Source organism: Oryctolagus cuniculus, chromosome 3, assembly GCF_051225735.1.
Source record: "Oryctolagus cuniculus isolate XC-2025 breed Fujian yellow rabbit chromosome 3, ASM5122573v1, whole genome shotgun sequence".
Lineage (NCBI taxonomy): Eukaryota > Metazoa > Chordata > Mammalia > Lagomorpha > Leporidae > Oryctolagus > Oryctolagus cuniculus.
In genome coordinates this window covers 171,549,686-171,568,024 of record NC_142869.1, presented here as the reverse complement: position 1 = coordinate 171,568,024, position 18,339 = coordinate 171,549,686, and the positions used below count along the sequence as shown (strand labels likewise).

Sequence of the window (18,339 nt, the reverse complement as noted above, 5' to 3'; positions counted from 1 at the left end):
GGAATCAAGATAGGTTCTGAAATTATTACTCAGCAGTGTGTATTCTTTCTGTGACTTGAATTTGTCATCCATATTTATTGTCAAGACAGGTATAAGAAATGGATTGTGTACGTATTTTTGGGGAGAAAGACATGATCTGTTTAAATTGGCTTTCAATTAGTGAGCTGGTAAATGAAAAAAAAAATGTTGAGATCAACAGTTTATTCAACTGAAGTCAAAATGTTTAATATGTACAATTGCCATGGATTAAAAGAAATACTGAAAGTCAGCCTAAGAAAAAATAGAAAACCATCTTACCTGCTTACACTGATCATTTTAAGAAATTTATTTTCTGTGTGTTTTTTTAATTAAGCAGCCGTTTTTTGGGTTTTTTTAGATTTTATTTATTTGAGAAGTAGAGTTACAGACAGAGGGAGAGACAGAGAAAAGTCTTCCATCTGCTGGTTCACTCCCCAAATGGCTACAATAGCTGGAGCTAGGCCAATCCAAAGCCAGGAGCTTCTTCTGGGTCTCCCATGTGGGTGCCGGGGCCCAAGTGCTTGGGGCATCTTTGACTGCTTTCCCAGGCCATACCAGAGAGCTGGACTGAAGAGGAGCAACCAGGACTAGAACCAGCACCCATATGGAATGCCCGTTGCCACAGGTAGAGGATTAACCTGCGCCACAGTGCCAGCCCAATCAGCTGATAAATGATAAAACTTGAATCCTCTCCCAAGTACCAGCATACTTGAGCCCCCAAGGAGGTTTCTGAGGTACAAATTTTGCTGCTTATATTGAGAATCAAATACATAAGGGCTGGAAGTTAGTAGGTGTACTTGCAGATAGTGAGTAATTAAAGTAAAAAATGTTCTATCTAGAATAAAATCTGTGAAGTTATGTATTCAAGTACATATTTTATGACTGTTTGAATTCCAAAAATTATATTCCATAAATTGTGGAATGAGTACTTTTGGTTTCAAAGTTTTTTTAGGACTAGTGACCTTCAAAGAACTCAGTAAGACCAGCTTTATGATCTGGCAATTCTCATAGGTAAGAGTATGTTTCCTGCTGCTAGAACAGAATGCTGCAGACTAGGTAATTTATTCATATAATAAACAGAATTTATTTGGCACACGGGTCCGGAGATGGAAAGCTAAAGAGCATTGGTGCCTTTACCTAGAGTCATCTGAAGGCAGAAAGCAGAACAAGAGAATGCCAAACCCACTTGTGTAGCAAACCCACTTTCACAATAACTAACCCACTCTCATGATATACACATAAATCCATTCATGAGGACAGAGTCCTCCTGACTTAATCACCTCTTATCTCTAAATACTGTTGTATTGGGGGTTAAGTTTCCAAACACACACAGTAGACATTAAAGAATTCTCAGGATCACTAGCCATTAGGGCAATGCAAATTAAAACCACCATGAGCTATATCACCTTATTCCAGTTAAAATAACTAGATAAAGAAGATATTTTATACACACACCCACATACATACCCATGATGAAATATTACTCAGCCATTAAAAAGAGAATGAAATCCTGACAATTTGAACAAAATGGTGCAACTAGGCATCAGTATGCTGTTAAATAAGCCAGACCCAGGAAGATAAATATCACATTTTCTCTTATTTGTAGAAGCTAATATATAGAGTATAAAAATTGTGTGGATGTCATATCATTTGGTTTATATTTATAAATATTGCTTTGACAATATACCCTTCTTACCCATGTTTATGATCATTGTCATGGATCCCTGAATTTGTGATATTGAAATCTCTTTTCAAGAAAAAATGGTATATATGTGTATGTAAAAAAGGATATAGCTTCCAGTTTGCTGTATTTAAATACTTTATATTGAATTAAAATAACATCAATAAAAAATAAAGTACAACACATGAACTTTGGGGAACATATTTAAACCATAGAAGAGGGACTAATGTTGTGGCACAGCAGGTTGCTGCTGCTTAGAACACTGGCATTGCACATTAGAGTGCCTGTTCAAGTCCCAGCTACTCCATTTGCCATCCAGCTTCCTGCCAGTGCACCCTAGGAGTCTCAAGTGCTTGGGTCCCTGCCACCCTTGTGGGAGACCCAGATGGAGTTTCAAGTATAAACATGCTTTTTTTTATCTAAAACTTTTTTTACACCTTGTAATATACCATTGCAATATCTGAATATCCTTGAAGAGGAGTAAAGACTCATTTATACTCTACCCCATCCTCATATTTTCATGATGAATTTTCCCCCTGAAACCTTGAAAATATCTTTTTGTCCTTGCTAAAATGTGATTGTGGATGAGATGTTAAAATTGTATTTTTGTTAGTAATACAAGGACAAATCCAAGACCTGCAACTGAAAATGAACTATAGTTACTATGTCCAAAAAATAAAGAAAATGTCATGTGTCTTACTGCTGATATGTGTAGTGGATTTCCTTTGTATTTGTTATGTGAATAAGTTGGAGTGGCTACTTGGAAAACTTTTGACACACCTTGCTCCTTAAGAGATTGCTGAGGTTGTAATAATTGAATTTAAAAAGGGAAAGAGATTGACAACAGCAACAATATAGCCTACCAGGTAAATAAAAGTTCTCAGCCAGTGCGGTGGTTCATATATGTCATTCCCCATTGCATAGCAAGTACAGTGGTAGAAGGGCAGAGTGGTGCAGATGAAGGAGCTTGGCAATGAAGTTAGAAAACAGATTTAAGGCCTTGTTGTGTAATGTAATAGCCAATAAATCACAGACATCTGAACTCAGTGGATTAATAGTATTCATACCTCAGGATTATTCTGAGGATCAAGGAAGGTAATGGTCTGTCCCCTTATTTTTAGTACAGTACTTGCCACGCTGATGTATTTGTATGTGTGGTCCTTCCCTCAGTCCCCAGCTAGACTGTGAAAATATGAGAACCAGCCTGTCATTGTCCTTGATGCTCCGGCACAATGATCAGTATTTTCTGTGGAGGGCTAGATAGTAAATATTTTGGAGCTTATATGAGGGATGGTCTCTGTCACAGGTATCAGCACAGAAGCAGCCACATCTGGCACGTAATAGAAACTCAGTAAGTAGTTGTTGGATCAACCTGTGAATTAAGACTATGAAAATGTTCTCTAACTTCAAAGTGCTGAACACATTACATGTCGTATGTAGACCATCCACAAAGTCCTTCATTTCCTCAAAAGAGGCTCAAATAGGTTGCACATTTATGAAGGTAATAAGTTGCAAACACTGAGTCTTTTCCTAATAATATTTTGAGGGGAAAGGCTGTAGGTAATTTTCAACTAAAGATAGCATAGAACATAAGATTTGGATTTATGAAGGTCTAACTTCTGTAATTTACTGACTGAGCTTGGGCAAGTTTCTTAATCTCTCTGAAAACCTCTGTTTATAGAGTTCAAGAGACTTCTCTCAGAAAAAATTTATAAATTTTATATTGAAATAAAACTGCTTTGTAAACTAACAGTTGATCACTATTCATGTAATCAGCATCTTCACAAAAGCTTTTGTCAAGTTATGTCAGATTATCCGTGTAAGTTTGAGTTTCATTCCTGAAATGTTACTAGTCTTGTTTTCCTGGCCTATTCTTGTTAAAAACTGATGGTATAAAGAGGAATTAGGCTATTTGAGGTAAGAAGCAAATAATGTATCTTTACTTGCTCGTTACCTTTATTTTTGTTTCATGCCTATATGTGTTATCTTTCCAGCTAGGTTGTAAACTATGACTAGAGATAATATGACTTCAGTTATTTTTTTAACATTCCCTGTATTCTACATAGCAACTTTCCTCCTCTAGAAAACGTTTATCATCTGAATCATTCACTAAATATAGGCAGGTGAACTCAGTCCTGATTTTAATCAAGTGTCCAGCTGAAGGATCTTCAATGTTGAAACTAAGTTAATATTTTATATGGTGTGTTTATTGGCAACCTGTTCACAGTGCAGATGTTTTGTTGGTCAACTCAGTACTTTGTCTTCAGTGAGTAATACTATAATTGTTTCATTGAGTACCTTACTATGCATGCTTAGTTATCATTTAGTTTAATAAACATTTATTGATTGCATATTACAGCCCAGTATAAGGTGTTAGGATTGCAAAGACGTACAAACTTGATTCCTGTTGGCAACATATTTAAAGTTCCGAAGGGAGATGAATATGTAAAACAAGTATATCAAAGCAGTGTGATTGCTGTGATAGGAGTTATTTGTAATACACTGTGGACCTGAGAGAATTAGAGGTCAAGCATGGCCTCAGTAGTCAAGAAGATAGTGTGTTATAAAGTAAGGGTATCTTTACAACTGTAGGTTGTAAGAAGACATTTTAGCTGAACTGAAAAAACATGGCAGATGCCTAGGATTCTAATAATGAATTGAGGTAACATTTCAAGCAGAAGCATTAATAAGAGTCACAAGGGGGACATGAAAGAGATCACAATACAGTACAGTATGATCGGTTGTTCAGCCTAGGGGGATTCCAAGATGGCAGAATGGCAAAAGGACATACTGCCTTAGGCTAGGGGGAAATATCAGCAAAAAAAGTGGAGGAAGTGCATTTCCAGGGGAGAGCTGGAGAGCCATCTGCCGTGAAAACTCCACAGAAGGAAGAGGGAAGCTGTGGATCAGCGTGGAAGTCGCAGATGTGCAACAATGAGTGCAAACACAACATATGATCCCTGAAGCTAAGAGATGAAGGAAGCACCAGCTTTGGAGAGTGCGTTGAGACCAGACCAGCCTAATCCAGTGAAAGAAGGGAACATTTCTGTCTCCCCATTCCCTGCAACAGTACTTGACAACCAGCTGGGAGAGGGTGCCATTCACCATCAGTAGTATATGCATGGACTTGTGCTCATGTCCAGCAGCTGGCAGGGACAAGGTGCCATCTTGACAACAGTAGCAACTGTGTCAGCTCTGTGGGAAGACCCCACAACAGGCAGGGAAAAGGCATCATTCTGAAACCAATAATGGCTGTGGAGTCTCTTGCATACTCCTGGCAACCAGAGGGAAAAGCAGCCATTTTGAAACAAGTAGCAGCTGTGGCAGCTCTTGTGCATGCATGTGATTCAGGGATTTTACCAGAGGGGAAAATCTGCGTTCCCCACTGACTTTGATTCTGGCTGGGAGGAATGACAAGTGGCTAGGTGCCCACATACGACCGTGAGGTGCCTCCAACCTCTCAACATACCACAGACTCCAGGGCTCAAACTTCCAAGGCAGAGCACCCACAGTCAGCTGGCCCTGGGAATGTATCTGCCTCTCCATGGACAATAGGCTTGTAGGATGGAGTGGATCCTCTACACCCCATGACTGTGGGAGCCTTGTGTGCTGAAATGGTAGAAACACAGTGACTATACAACAGAGCACAGGTTATAGCTGGACCCCTGGGCAATCACTGTGTCTGATGCCAAAGGCTCAGAGCTCCCTGATTCCCTGGGGTGGGTCATTGTAGTGGGATCCTTGATCACAGAGAACTGCACAGATCCTTTGTGGCTCAAGTAGCAGCACGGGTGAGTGTTAAACCCACTGTGGGCTGTCCGAGGACACTGATCACCTTGGAATACAAGAGGTGAGGGTGTAGTTATGAGGGTGAAGTGATGATGCCCTCTTCCCTGCTGACAGTAGAGGAGCTATTTGCCCTACCCTGGAACACTGATCAAAGCTCCCTGGTCACACCCAGCACATGCCTCTGGGTATTCACTGAAAGAGCAGACACTCCACCAAGCATAGTTCACAGATAAAATCCATCAGAGAAGGAAACCAACAAATATTTCCACAAATGTCTGAAAATAAATGCAGAAGCACAAGAATAAGGAAGGTAACTCCCCAAAAGGAACACTACACTTCAAAATGGAATGTGAAGATGAAGAGAATGATATAATGCCTAAAAGTGAATTCAAAGGATTAATCAGAAGCAGTTAGAAGCAAAATTACAATTTAATAAAATCCATACATGACACGGAAGAAAAATTCTCCCATGAGGTTGAGATTTTGAGAAGAAATCAAACTGAAATATTAGAAATGAAGGATTCAATATCAAAAAATACAGTGGAAAACCTTAACAACAGACTTGGTGAGGCAGAAGAAAGAATACCCAAACTAGAAGACAAACCTTTGGAAATTTCTCAGACCAAAAAAAAAAAATTTTTTTTTTAATTAAAAACACTGTTGAAAATATAAGGGATACCATCAAAAGACCCAAGACCTAACATAGGAGCTCCTGAAGTTGTGTAAAGAAAATATATTGGAAGCCTTATTCAGTGAAATAATTACAGAAAACTTCCCCAATTTGGAGAAAGAAAGGCTCGTCCAGGTACTGTAAGCACATAGGACTCCTAATAGACATGACCAGAAAAGATCTTCACCATGACACATTGTAGTAAAACATAAAGCAAGGGTTCTAAAATGTGCTGAGAGAAATGCCAGATTACTTTCAAAGAATCCCCAATTAGACTCAAAACTGACTTCTCATCAGAAACCCTACAGGCTAGGAGACAATGCAGAGACATAGTCCAAGTCCTAAGAGAAAAATACTGTCAAACCAGACTAACTGTCGCCTGCAAAGCTCTCACTTTCACTTTCTTCCATAACAAAAAAATGAAAAAGTTTGTCACCACTCAGTCAGCCTTACAAAAGATGCATAAGGATATGATACATACAGAAACACAGAAGGATAGTCACCATTATGAAAAAAAATGTGAAGACAGAAAAAAGTAAAAGTACAAGGGAATCCAGAGCAAACAATAGGAATATTTACAGAAAGAAATGGCAAGGTCAAGTCATTACTTATCAATAGTCACCTTGAATGTAAATGGCCTCAACTCTCCAATTAAAAGATACAGACTGGCTGAATGGATTAAAAAACAAGACTCATCAGTTTGCTGCCCACAAGAAACACACCTCACCAAGAAAGATACATGCAGACTGAAAGTGAAAGGATAGAAAAAAATATTCCATGCTATTAGAAGGCAAAAATGAGCAGGTGTAGCCATCCTAATATCAGACAAAATAGACTTTAACACAAAAACTGTTAAAAGAGACAAAGAAGGGATCAATTCAACAGCAAGCTGTTAAACAAATATATATATGCACTCAATGCCAGGGAGCCTGGCTATTTAAAACAAATGTTAATGGATCTAAAGGGGACATAGACCCCAATACAATTGTAATGAACTAGACAAAAAAAACAACAAAGAAACAATAGAGCTAATCAACACTATGGACCAAATGGACCTAACAGATACCTACAGAACCTTTCATCCCACAATTGGAAAATACTCACTTTTTAACATCAGTGCATGGAACTTTCTCTAAAATAGACCATATGCTACCATAAAGCAAGTCTGAGCAGATTCAAAAAATTGAAATCATACCATGCATCTTTTCTGATCACAATGGAATGAAGCTAGAAATTAACAACAAGAATATAGACCATATGCAAACAGATGGAGACTGAACAACGTGCTCCTGAATGCACAGTGGGTCATAGAAGAAATCAAAAGGGAAATCAAAAAGTTTCTGGAAATGAATGAAGATAACAAGAAAATATCAAAACTTATGGGATAGAGCAAAAGCAGTGTTAAGAGGCAAGTTTATAAAGCCGGCGCCGTGGCTCACTAGGCTAATCCTCCGCCTAGCGGCGCCGGCACACCGGGTTCTAGTCCCGGTCGGGGCGCCGGATTCTGTCCCGGTTGCCCTTCTTCCAGGCCAGCTCTCTGCTGTGGCCAGGGAGTGCAGTGGAGGATGGCCCAGGTGCTTGGGCCCTGCACCCCATGGGAGACCAGGAAAAGCACCTGGCTCCTGGCTCCTGCCACCGGATCAGCGTGGTGCGCCGGCTGCAGCGCGCCTCCGCGGCGGCCATTGGAGGGTGAACCAACGGCAAAGGAAGACCTTTCTCTCTGTCTCTCTCTCTCTCACTGTCCACTCTGCCTGTCACAAAAAAAAAAAAAAAAAGAGGCAAGTTTATAGTAATTAGTTCCTATATCAAGAAATTTTGGAAAGGCATCAAATAAATGAGCTATCAGTGCATCTCAAGAACCTAGAAAAACAGCAACAAACCAAAGCCAAACTTAGTAGGAGGAAAGAAATAATTAAATTAAAGAAATAAAATCAAAAAAAGAATACAAAAGAGCTATGAAATGAAGAGCTTAAAAAAAAAAAGTACACCATTAGCCCACCTGAGTCATGAAGACATGGAAAACTAAACAGACCAATAACCAACACAGAGATTGAGTCAGTAATAAGACCTTCCCAACAAAATCCCAGGGCTGGACGGCTTCATTGCTGAATTTTACCAGACATTTAAAGAACTAACTACAGTTCTTCTCAAGCTATTCAAAATAATTGAAGGAAATCCTCCCAAACTCCTGTGAAGCCAGCAGAAAAAGAAAAAAAGATACAACAGAGAAAAAAACCTATAGACCAATATCCCTGAGATGTACAGATGCAAAAATCCTCCCAAAATAAATAAATAAATAAATTAGCTAATCTAATCCAACAACACATCAGAAAGATGGTTCACCCAGACCAAGTGGGATTTCTCTCTGGTGGTGCATGGATGGTTCAGCATTCACAAATCAATAAATGTATCACATTAACAAACCTAAGCATAAAAACCATATTATCTCAATAGATGCAGAGAAAGCATTTGATAAAATACAACATCCTTTCATGATGAAAACTTTAAGTTGGGTATAGGAGGAACATTCCCCAAACAAACAAGGCAATTTAAGACAAACCCTCAGGCAGCATTATATTGAATGAGGAAAGTTAGAAAGGTTTCCACTGAGATTGGGTGGATACCCACTTTTCACCATTGCTGCTCAATACAGTCCTGGAAGTTTTAGCCACAGCCACTAGGCAATAAAAAAGAAATCAAAGGGATTTTAAAAGGAGGAAGTCATTTGGCTTTATTTGCAGGTGACATGAGTCTGTATATAGAGGGAACAAAAGAGTCCACTAAGACCATTGGAACTCAAAAGAGTTTGGTAAAGTGGCAGAATATAAAATTAACACACAAAAGTCAATAGCTTTTGTAGTCATAGACAATGCCATGGCTGAGAAAGAACTTCTATGATGAATCTCATTCATAATAGCTACAGAAAAAATTAAATACCTTGGAATACTTATAACAAAGGCAATGAAAAGTCTCTGTGATGAAAATTACAAGACATCAAAGGCAGAAATAGAAGAAGACATACACACACACAAACTCTTCCATGTTCAATTTGAAGAACTAATATCATAAAAATGTCCGTAATACTAGAAGCAATCTACAGATTCAATGAAATCCCAAACAAAATACTATCAATATTCTCAGATTCTCAGATCAAGAGAAAATGATACTGAAATTCATATGGAAACATAAGAGACCCCACATAGCTAAAGCAATCCTAGACAAAACAAAGTGGGGGGCATCACAATACCAGATTTCAAGGCACACTACAGAGCAGTTAAAATGAAAACCGCCTGGTACTGGCACGAAAATAGAGAGGTAGACCAATGGAACAGAATGGAAACTCCAGAAATCAGTCCATTTATGTGCAACCAACTTATCTTTGACAGAGGAGCTAAAATCAATCCCTGGAGAAAGGACAGTCAACAAATGGTGCTGAGAAAATTAGATCTCCATGGATCAAGACCCCTACCTTACACCTAATACAAAAGTCAACTCAAAATGGATAAAGGATCTAAATCTCTGACCTGATACCATCAAATTACTAAAGAGAACATTGGAGAAACTGCAAGACATTGGCATAGGTATAGACTTGTTGGAAAAGACCCCAGAAGCACAGGCAATCAAAGCCAAAGTAGACAAACGGGATTACATCAAGCTGAAAAGTTTCTGCACTGCAAAAGGAACGCTTAGCAAAGTAAAAAGGCAACTGACAGAATGGGAGAAAAACTATTTGCAAATTATGCAACTGATAAAGAATTAATATCCACAGGACCAGTGCTGTGGTACAGCAGGTTAAAGCCCTAGCCTGCAGCACCAGCATCCCATCTGGGTATGTGCCGGTTCAAGTCCTGGCTGCTCCGTTTCTGTTCCAGCTCTTTGCAATGGCCTGGGAAAACAATGGAAGATGGCCCAAGTCCTTGGGCCCCTGCACCTGCATGAGAGACCTGGAAGAAGCTCCTGGCTCCTGATCAGCTCAGCTCTGGCCATTGCAGTCATGAGGGGAGTGAACAAACAAGTGGAAGACCTCTTTCTATAAAACTTTGAAAAAAAATAAAAAATAAATTTTAAAAATTAATATCCAGAATCTATAAAGAGCTCAAGAAATTTAACAAGAAAACAAATGATCTAGTTAAGAAATGGGCAAAGGACTTGAATGTGTGTTTTTCAAGAGAGGAAATTCAAATTGCCAACAGACACATGAAAAAATGCCCAGGATCACTAGCTGTCACGGAAATGCAAATCAAAACCACAATGAGGTTTCACCTCACCTCAGGTAGAATTTCTGTGATACAGAAGTTAACAATAAATGCTGGGGAGGATGTTGCAAAAAAAGATACCCTAATCCACTATAGGTGAGATTATATACTAGTGCAGCCAATTTGGAAGACAGTATGGAGACAGCTCAGAAAGCTGAAAATAAATATTATGACCCAGCAATCCCACTCTTGGGAATTTACCCAAGGAAAATGAAATCAACATATGAATGTTATCTATACCCCCACGTGTTTTGCAGCTCAGTTCACAATAGCGTAAGTTATGGAATCAACCCAGATGTCCATCAACTGATGACTTGATAAAGAAATTGTTATATAGTTACACTATGGAATACTACTCAGCTGTTAGAACAAAATCCTGTCTTTTGCAACAAAATGGACACAACTGGAAATCATTATATTTAATTAAATGAGCCATTCCCAAAAAGTCCAATACCCTGTGTTTTCTCTGATCTGTGGTAACAAAGTACCAAAAATGTAATGTATAGGAGTGAAAATGACATTTTGAACCTCAGTGATTTTTACAGCCCTGAACAGTATTTTTTCTTCTTCCTCCCTCCTTCCCCCCTTCTTCCTCTTCTCTTCCCCTTCTCCCCCTTCTCCCCCTCTTTCTTCTTTCTTCTATTTGTTGCATTCTTTACTTAATATAGGGTTAATCTTATGAGTATAAAGTAAACAAATTAGATTAATGTAAAAAAATCAAAAGAGGTTTAGAAGAGGAAAAGGGAGGAAGTGTTCTGGGAAGTTTCACTGTATTCCTAAATCTGTGTACATGAAATTTTTGTGCCTTAAATAAAATTTTAAAGTAAAAATTAAAAAAAATTGTTCAGCCTAGGTACACGTATAGGATAGAAAGGATTTTAGCAAGAAGGACACCTAGAGATGTAGGTAATGAGTGTCTTTCTCCCTCGTATTAATTCATCTACATTATCTTTTGTAAGGATATTATTGAAGGCTCGTAGTTAGTTGAGTAGTATAGTTAGACGTGCATTTTAGAAAGATGACTGAGACTGATTCATGAAGTCTAAATTGGATGGTAAAGGAAGTAAAAACAGAAAACTGCTGTATCACAATGTTTATATGAAGATCCTGAACTAAGAGTAATGGTAGCAATGGAGAAGCAAAGACAGATGGAAAATGTTCAGAATGGTGCGGTTTAAAAACCTAGTGACTGATTATGTGGGAAATTAACAAGAATTGCAAAGAATGTCCACATTTCCTATAAGGTATAGTGTTCTTCACATGATAAAGATATTGAAAAAAGAACAAATTTGTAGGAAAAGATTATGGGCTCATTTTAGGAAAGGTCAAACTTGAAATATTTGTGAAACTTACATCTAAATATCAAAACCTGTATACACACACACACACACACTAAATAAGAGATTTAATGTTCAGGATAGATGTTAAGGATAAGGAAAAAGACTAGACATGGCTGCAGTGATCAAGGGAAAGCACATTGAGCAAGGAAGAGTTCCCAAAACCAGAACCATAGAAAATACCAATATATTCGGGCCAGCCAGGGGAAGGAAGGTGGTTGAGGGAGTGAAGAGGGGGAGGGGAGCAAGAAGAAGGAAAGGCAGGCTAGATACGAGAATATGGTAGGTAGTGTTTTGAGAGGTAGGGCTCTAATAAGTTAGGAATAAGGCTGTCAGTCACTGTTAAGCTACCATAAATGCTGCCAGAACCTGACAATACTTATTCCCAACAATAGAGGTCAAGTTGTAAATTGTCTGGTGTGTCTGTTTTTCCTCATCATTTTAGAAAGCGATCCCTGGGTTTCAGTTCCACACGTGGCAGCCTACCTGAGATTTGTATCTCAGCTTCCCTTGTATTTGTATCCTCAGCTTCATCTCTTTGTTTATTTGAAAGGCAGAATAACAGAGAAAGGGAGGGCAGTCTTCCATTGATTGGTTCACTTCACAAATGCATTCAACAGTCAGGGCTGGGCCCTGCTGAAGCCAAGAACCCAGAACTCCACCTAGGACCCAAATACTTGGACCATTATCTGCTGCCTCCCAGACACATTAGGAGGCAGAGTAGCCAGGTCTTGTCCTAGCACTCCGGTATGTGATGGTTTCCCAAGAAGCAGTTTAACCATTACACCATAGCACTGTTCTTGTCTGTGTATCTTAAGTCTGGGCTAATATGATGTGCACAGATGATGTGTGCTACTTCTAGATCAGTATCTCAAATATAAAGCCACTTGCTGTCAACATCCCCACCCTCCTGTCCAGCAGGCTGGAAGCAGATGTGGAGGTTAGGATAGAGAGCGCATGGGAGAGCAACAGAACCACACTACCAACCTTAATATGGCTAGCACTGGACCGTCTGGAGAGCAAGAACTAACTTAGCTTAGTCCATTGTGCTTTGGGTTCTCTATTGTAATTTGGGAAGAGGAGGTAATTTATGAAACTGAAAAATATTTCATCAGCTCAGTATTTTCAGTTGCAAATAGCAGGAATAGAAAGGAGTTTTTGAAGAGGTTGTACTCTAGTCATAGATTGTACTCGTAGAATCACCAGGAAAGCTGGAAGACCAGGATGATAAGAACTCCAGGCTATGGTAACTCCAGGACTCTAGGTAGCACCAACTTCGCAGTTTATCTGGTTATGCCACAGATACAATTCAGCTCTAACTTACTCCCCTGCTTCTTTTGATCTCTCCAATCAAAATTCAGAGCCTAGGACAGAGCTCCTGCTTGACTTAAATAAATCTTTGTCACATGGCAAGAAAAGTACATGGTACTCTGATTTATAGTCCTAGGACTCATACAGCAGGGCTCAAATGACTCCCCAAAAAATGAAGTCATAAAAGAAGGAAAAAGCAACAGATTTCACCACAATATGTGACAGTGATTTACAATGCTAATCATAAGAGACAACAGTCACCCAAGTGAGTAAGAAACCATTTGTGGTAATCCCAATTATTGTCACTCAGCCCATGCTATAGGAATTGAAGTTTTCACTTCCTGATTTCCCTCCCACTTGAATATGAGTTCCATGTCTTCCATAAAGCAGAGAAATTAAATTAGAAAATGAGGAGTAGAGCCCTTTGGTGACCTTGAGGAGGACTTGGTGATCGTTGTACAATGCCTGGAATGCCCATTATCTCCTCCATAGTATACCCAACAGTGTATGTGTACTTCTCAGGACTCAACCAAGCATTACTTATGTAGGATGACTCTCACTTACACCTCTACCACATCCTGTTCTCGTCAGCAGGCCACTCATTCCTGGGCCTAGCACTGATAACTGGCCTCATCCCATTGGGTCGTATCCGTTTGACTGTCTCCCATACCAGCCTGACTTGTAGACCCTGTTTAGTTTTTCTTTGATTCTCTGGTCCTTTTAACAGGATCTGTACATTCTGTTAGTATTTGTGGAACAAATGAATGGATAGATTTGCCAAAGGAAAGGGGCAAGACGTTTCCTGTGGAGTCCCATGTGTATAAAGGCACCGCATATAGCACGTTAGGGAATTGGTGAGATATTCTGCAGGATGAGAGCATAGAAAGGTTAATGGGGAAAAGACTGGTAAATTTGACTAGAGTTAGTCTCTAAAGGACTATTTATTTCGAGTTAGACAAGTCTGTAGGCCTCAGGAACTTGACAGAATGAATGAGCAGAGCTGGATGTAACACTGAATCTGGAGCTGAAGCTGGCAAAGAGAACCCTCAGGTGATAGAATATTACTACCCTAGGAGTGAAAGGGTTCAGACCTGGTTGTGTACAAACTCACCTGCTATGAACTAGACACATTCCAAGTGCTAGGTGTCCGGAAGTGAATAATATAGACAAGATTTCCACTGTCATGGAGCTTTGATTCAAGAATGGAGGACAGATAAAACAGTACACAGACCCAAAGGTACACATACACATTTGCAAAACTAAAACATCACGTTGCAGATAACATGTTCCGGGACAGTACTCTCTAGGTTAAGCATTCAGAGCAATCTTGGATTTGCGGTAAAGATTTCCCTAGAACATAAAAGGGAACCTGCTTAGAGCCTATCTCCCAGTCACTTACTACTAAATTTTCATAAGAAAGATGACTAATGTCCTCTGTGTTTTTAATATGTCTAATAAATATGAACTCTGCAGTGAGTATTACAAAGAAGAAAAGTAATTTTGAAATAGGAGTGATTTCTCCCTTAAAGAGGCTTACTTGTTTCCTCTTTCATACTATACATGGGGATATTATTTTTTAGAACTTGATTTATTAGGTAAATATGATAGTACAAAAGACCCAGTCATTATCCATGTTAATGTCAAAGGGTATTTGTAGCTTAAAATTCTGAATGCCTTGAAAATAATATAATACAGCAGTTTTAAAATTTAATCCAAACCCCGCCAGCTTTTTTGTTTGCCTGTTTCAGAATGGACTCTGTTAGTAAGGAATTTTTAATTCTCAGTGTAAACACTAACCCTGCCACACAATCTATTGCAATGTTCTCTTTTCCCAGTTGTGGGTTCACTTAATGATGAAGGTCCTCCCCTCTCTTTTCCAGGGTGCTGATAAGACTGTGAAAGGTCCAGATGGACTGACCGCCCTTGAAGCCACTGACAACCAGGCAATCAAAGCTCTTCTCCAGTGACGGATAGATGGACTGATAACTCGGACGAATGACTCTCCTGTGGCCTCACACTGCTGCCTGTCTGTCTATCACTCTCTATCTGCCAGCTTCTTCAGCTAAATACTTTATGAGGGGTGAGGGGAGAGAGAAATGCATAACAAATCAGACTACCAGGAAAAAGTAAAAGGAAACAATGCTTTGGAGGAGAGGGAAGAAAGCATGATCAGGCTTTTCTAGGATTCCTGATCAAGTCAACCTCTTCCATTTCTAATGAACTACACAGTTTATAACCCCAGGGAGAGCAAAGACAAAATATACCAGGAACATGTGACCTTCTCAGCTCCCTAGCTAGTTTGTTAATTAGTTTGTGTTGGAAATCTAATTGTACAAAGGCCAACTCCACATATTTGGTAGCCCTCGCTGCAAGCAGTAGTGGCTGCTGCGATGTCAACTTAGGGTGCTGAGATAAGCAATTAGCTCTAGCCTTCTGCCTTAAGAATGCACTCTCCTGGGGACTCCCTGGCACCGTTAAGAGCGCTGCCTGTGGTTGGTGACCAAATCTTCCTCAGTGACCTCGAGCTTTATGTGAAAGCTCAGTTAAGGTGAGGAGGGGCACACTCCTAAATTGCTGGGTGACTGAACTTTGGATTTTCTCTCCCCTTTCACATGGGTTTCATGTCTCTTTAGATAAAACTGACTAGTTTTATTTATAAAATCCTAAATTTTAGAAGTCTAAAGGAGAAATCATTCCAGTATGCATATTTTTTCTCCTCTAGATTCAGACATTTATATAACATTGAAACACTTTCAAACTCCTGCTGGTAGTTAAAGGGGATTTAAAAATAGAATCATAGCCATATGTGTGTTAGTATCATATAAAGAAAGAACAGTTGTGTTAGTACCTTATGGATATTTTCTTTATTTCCTATTTGAATGGATTGACCTCAGTTACTTTGGAGAATCAAGAAACATTGTTCGGAATGCCTGTCTCAGACCTATCTTGGATGCTGATTATTTAGTGTACCAAAGCTATCACTGGGGTAAGATTTACTGTTTGGACAAATTTAACCCCATCCCTTCAAAAATGTGCTTGTTACCAGGTTCCCCTGAGTTGGTGATAGGTTTCTGCTGAACATATGCCAACCCACCTATATATATTTAATGGCTTTTTTATAAATCATACATTGCATAAAATATGACAACTTCAAAATATACTCATATTGTGTTCTTAGAATACAGTGCCCTAAAATGATGTTCTTATGACCTGCCTGGAGAAAATTTAGACATATCTCCAAATATTTATTTCAGAGGCAGTACAATTAATTAAAATATATACCTTTAAATTTGTTATCTTAAAATATTAAGATTCCTTTGTCGTGTAAGCTTACTGAAAATACTGGAGTTTTTCCTTAAGGCCAACTCATGCAATAATTGAATGTACCTCAAATTTTTAAATAAGTGGGGGAGGAGGGTACATTTAGGGACTTACATTCAGATTGTGGTTAATAAAGAATTAATGATTTTTAAGGCAGTGTAGCATTCATTCTACAGTAGGGTTAAACCATGATCAAAAAAGGTCAGTTTGGCTAATAACAAGTTTTACTGATCAGTTACTAATTGGTTGGCGTGTGTGGGTGTGTATGTGTGTGGGTGTGTGTGTGGGTGTGTGGATGTTGTGTGGGTGTGTGTGGGTTTTCTCCCATGAATCCTTTTTTTAATCCTGTGGCTTTTTCACTTACACCTAGCCTAACCCTGTAATTTTCTTACATCCAAGAATACAATCACAAGAGTGGTTTAAATACTTTGATATATTTGGCTAGTTCTGATAACTTAATGCAGCCTATTAGAGTTGGACATCCTCATTGAACCTGGAGGGCATTCTATCAGTCTACAACTATCAACATAGTGCACCAGGGTATCTTTGTTCCACCTCCTGGCATAATGCTATTCAAAAGGATTGAGTTTTACCCATTACTTTCCAAGTGCTTTCTTGTAGTTGGCTATTGTAGAGAGTGTGTTGTCCTATCATTCCTAAACTTGGTCTGCTTTCTATGTAATTACGGTAGAGAAATCATTGGGATTCTTTGTACAGTTTGTCCTGATCTGATGTTCCTTGTAATGCAGTAGAGGCTATCTCGCCTTCCTTCTTCTATCTCAGCCATTTTGTAAACCCCATAATTATGAAGCAATTGCCTGAGAAATTAACATATAAAGATAGAATAGTATAGACTGACCAAGGTGGTTTACAATTTTTTTAAGTAGGTTATTTATAATGTATTTCTAAACCACTTGGCAGAGAAATTTACAACACTTAATGTTCATATTTTGAGTAAAGGAAGCTAAAACTGTCTGCTTTTTGGTACTACATGCATTAGCAAATGGTTAAGTAAGTTTTGTTCTCCACTAAAATACTGTTTAACATCTCAGAAAAGATCTTGCATGTTCCGTAGTTTTGTATTAAATCAGTCATTTCATATGCACTATCTCAAGTAAAAACAGGTGGTTTACCTGTTGACTGTAGTGTACTAACAAGGTCCCTCTTGCAGTATAGTTCATAGACAACATCTGAGTATCCCAAGTAGTTGCTAACCTTTCTGAACCCATTTGGGCATGAAGGAGAAATAGTAGGTAGATGCAGTATGTGAAAGCTGCAAACAAGTAGGCCCTTTATTCATTGATTTTTTTTTTCCACAGATAATGGATTTTTAAATCTATGTGTTCCTATTTGATTTTTTTTTCCTAACACTTCAACTGAGCTACTGTTTTCTTCCATGCAATATCGTATACTCAATTGTGTATAGAAGAAGCTGGTAAGAGTGCCCTCCTACATAAATAAGCAATTGCAGTGTTTTGCATGCAAAATTTAAAAAATTTAAATTGTCCTGATTCTATTTTGTAAATGGAGAAACAATCATATCTTTCTAAGCAGTAATGGAGGAAGACTAGTGCTTTGTGCATTTTGATATATTTGAGTTCATTTTTTCATAATGTCATACTTTTGACACAATTGGGTCTCTCATGAGTATCCTAGTTCCTGTACATCCGAATGCTAAATAATACTGTGTTAAAGTTTTGTGTTGCAAGAACAAATGGAATAAACTTGAATTGTGCTACAGCCAATGTGTCAGCAGCATTTTCTCCCTCAGTTACAATCTCTTTCCTTTTCCAGTCTTCTCTATAACTATACTAGAATGTTGACTGACTCTGACTTTTAATTAAGTTATTCTACTACTTGAAAAAATTAAGTAAAAAGAAAAACATTATCAAAAATTTAGTTGAAATAAACCATATTAGTCATGAGAAGGCTTTTGCTTTTGTATTGGTATCCTGG

General features: G+C 38.6%; 1 protein-coding gene across 1 annotated transcript in view; it reads left to right on the top strand.

Moving 5' to 3' along the window:
• The window catches only part of MTPN (myotrophin), a 53,697-nt gene extending 35,574 nt beyond the window's left edge, over positions 1-18,123 (top strand). Inside the window, exon 4 of the mRNA XM_002711934.6 lies at positions 14,943-18,123. Within this exon, the coding sequence (XP_002711980.1) occupies positions 14,943-15,029 (87 nt within the window). The 3' untranslated portion in view covers positions 15,030-18,123. The remainder of the gene's footprint in view (positions 1-14,942) is intronic.
• The last annotated feature ends 216 nt before the right edge of the window (positions 18,124-18,339 follow it).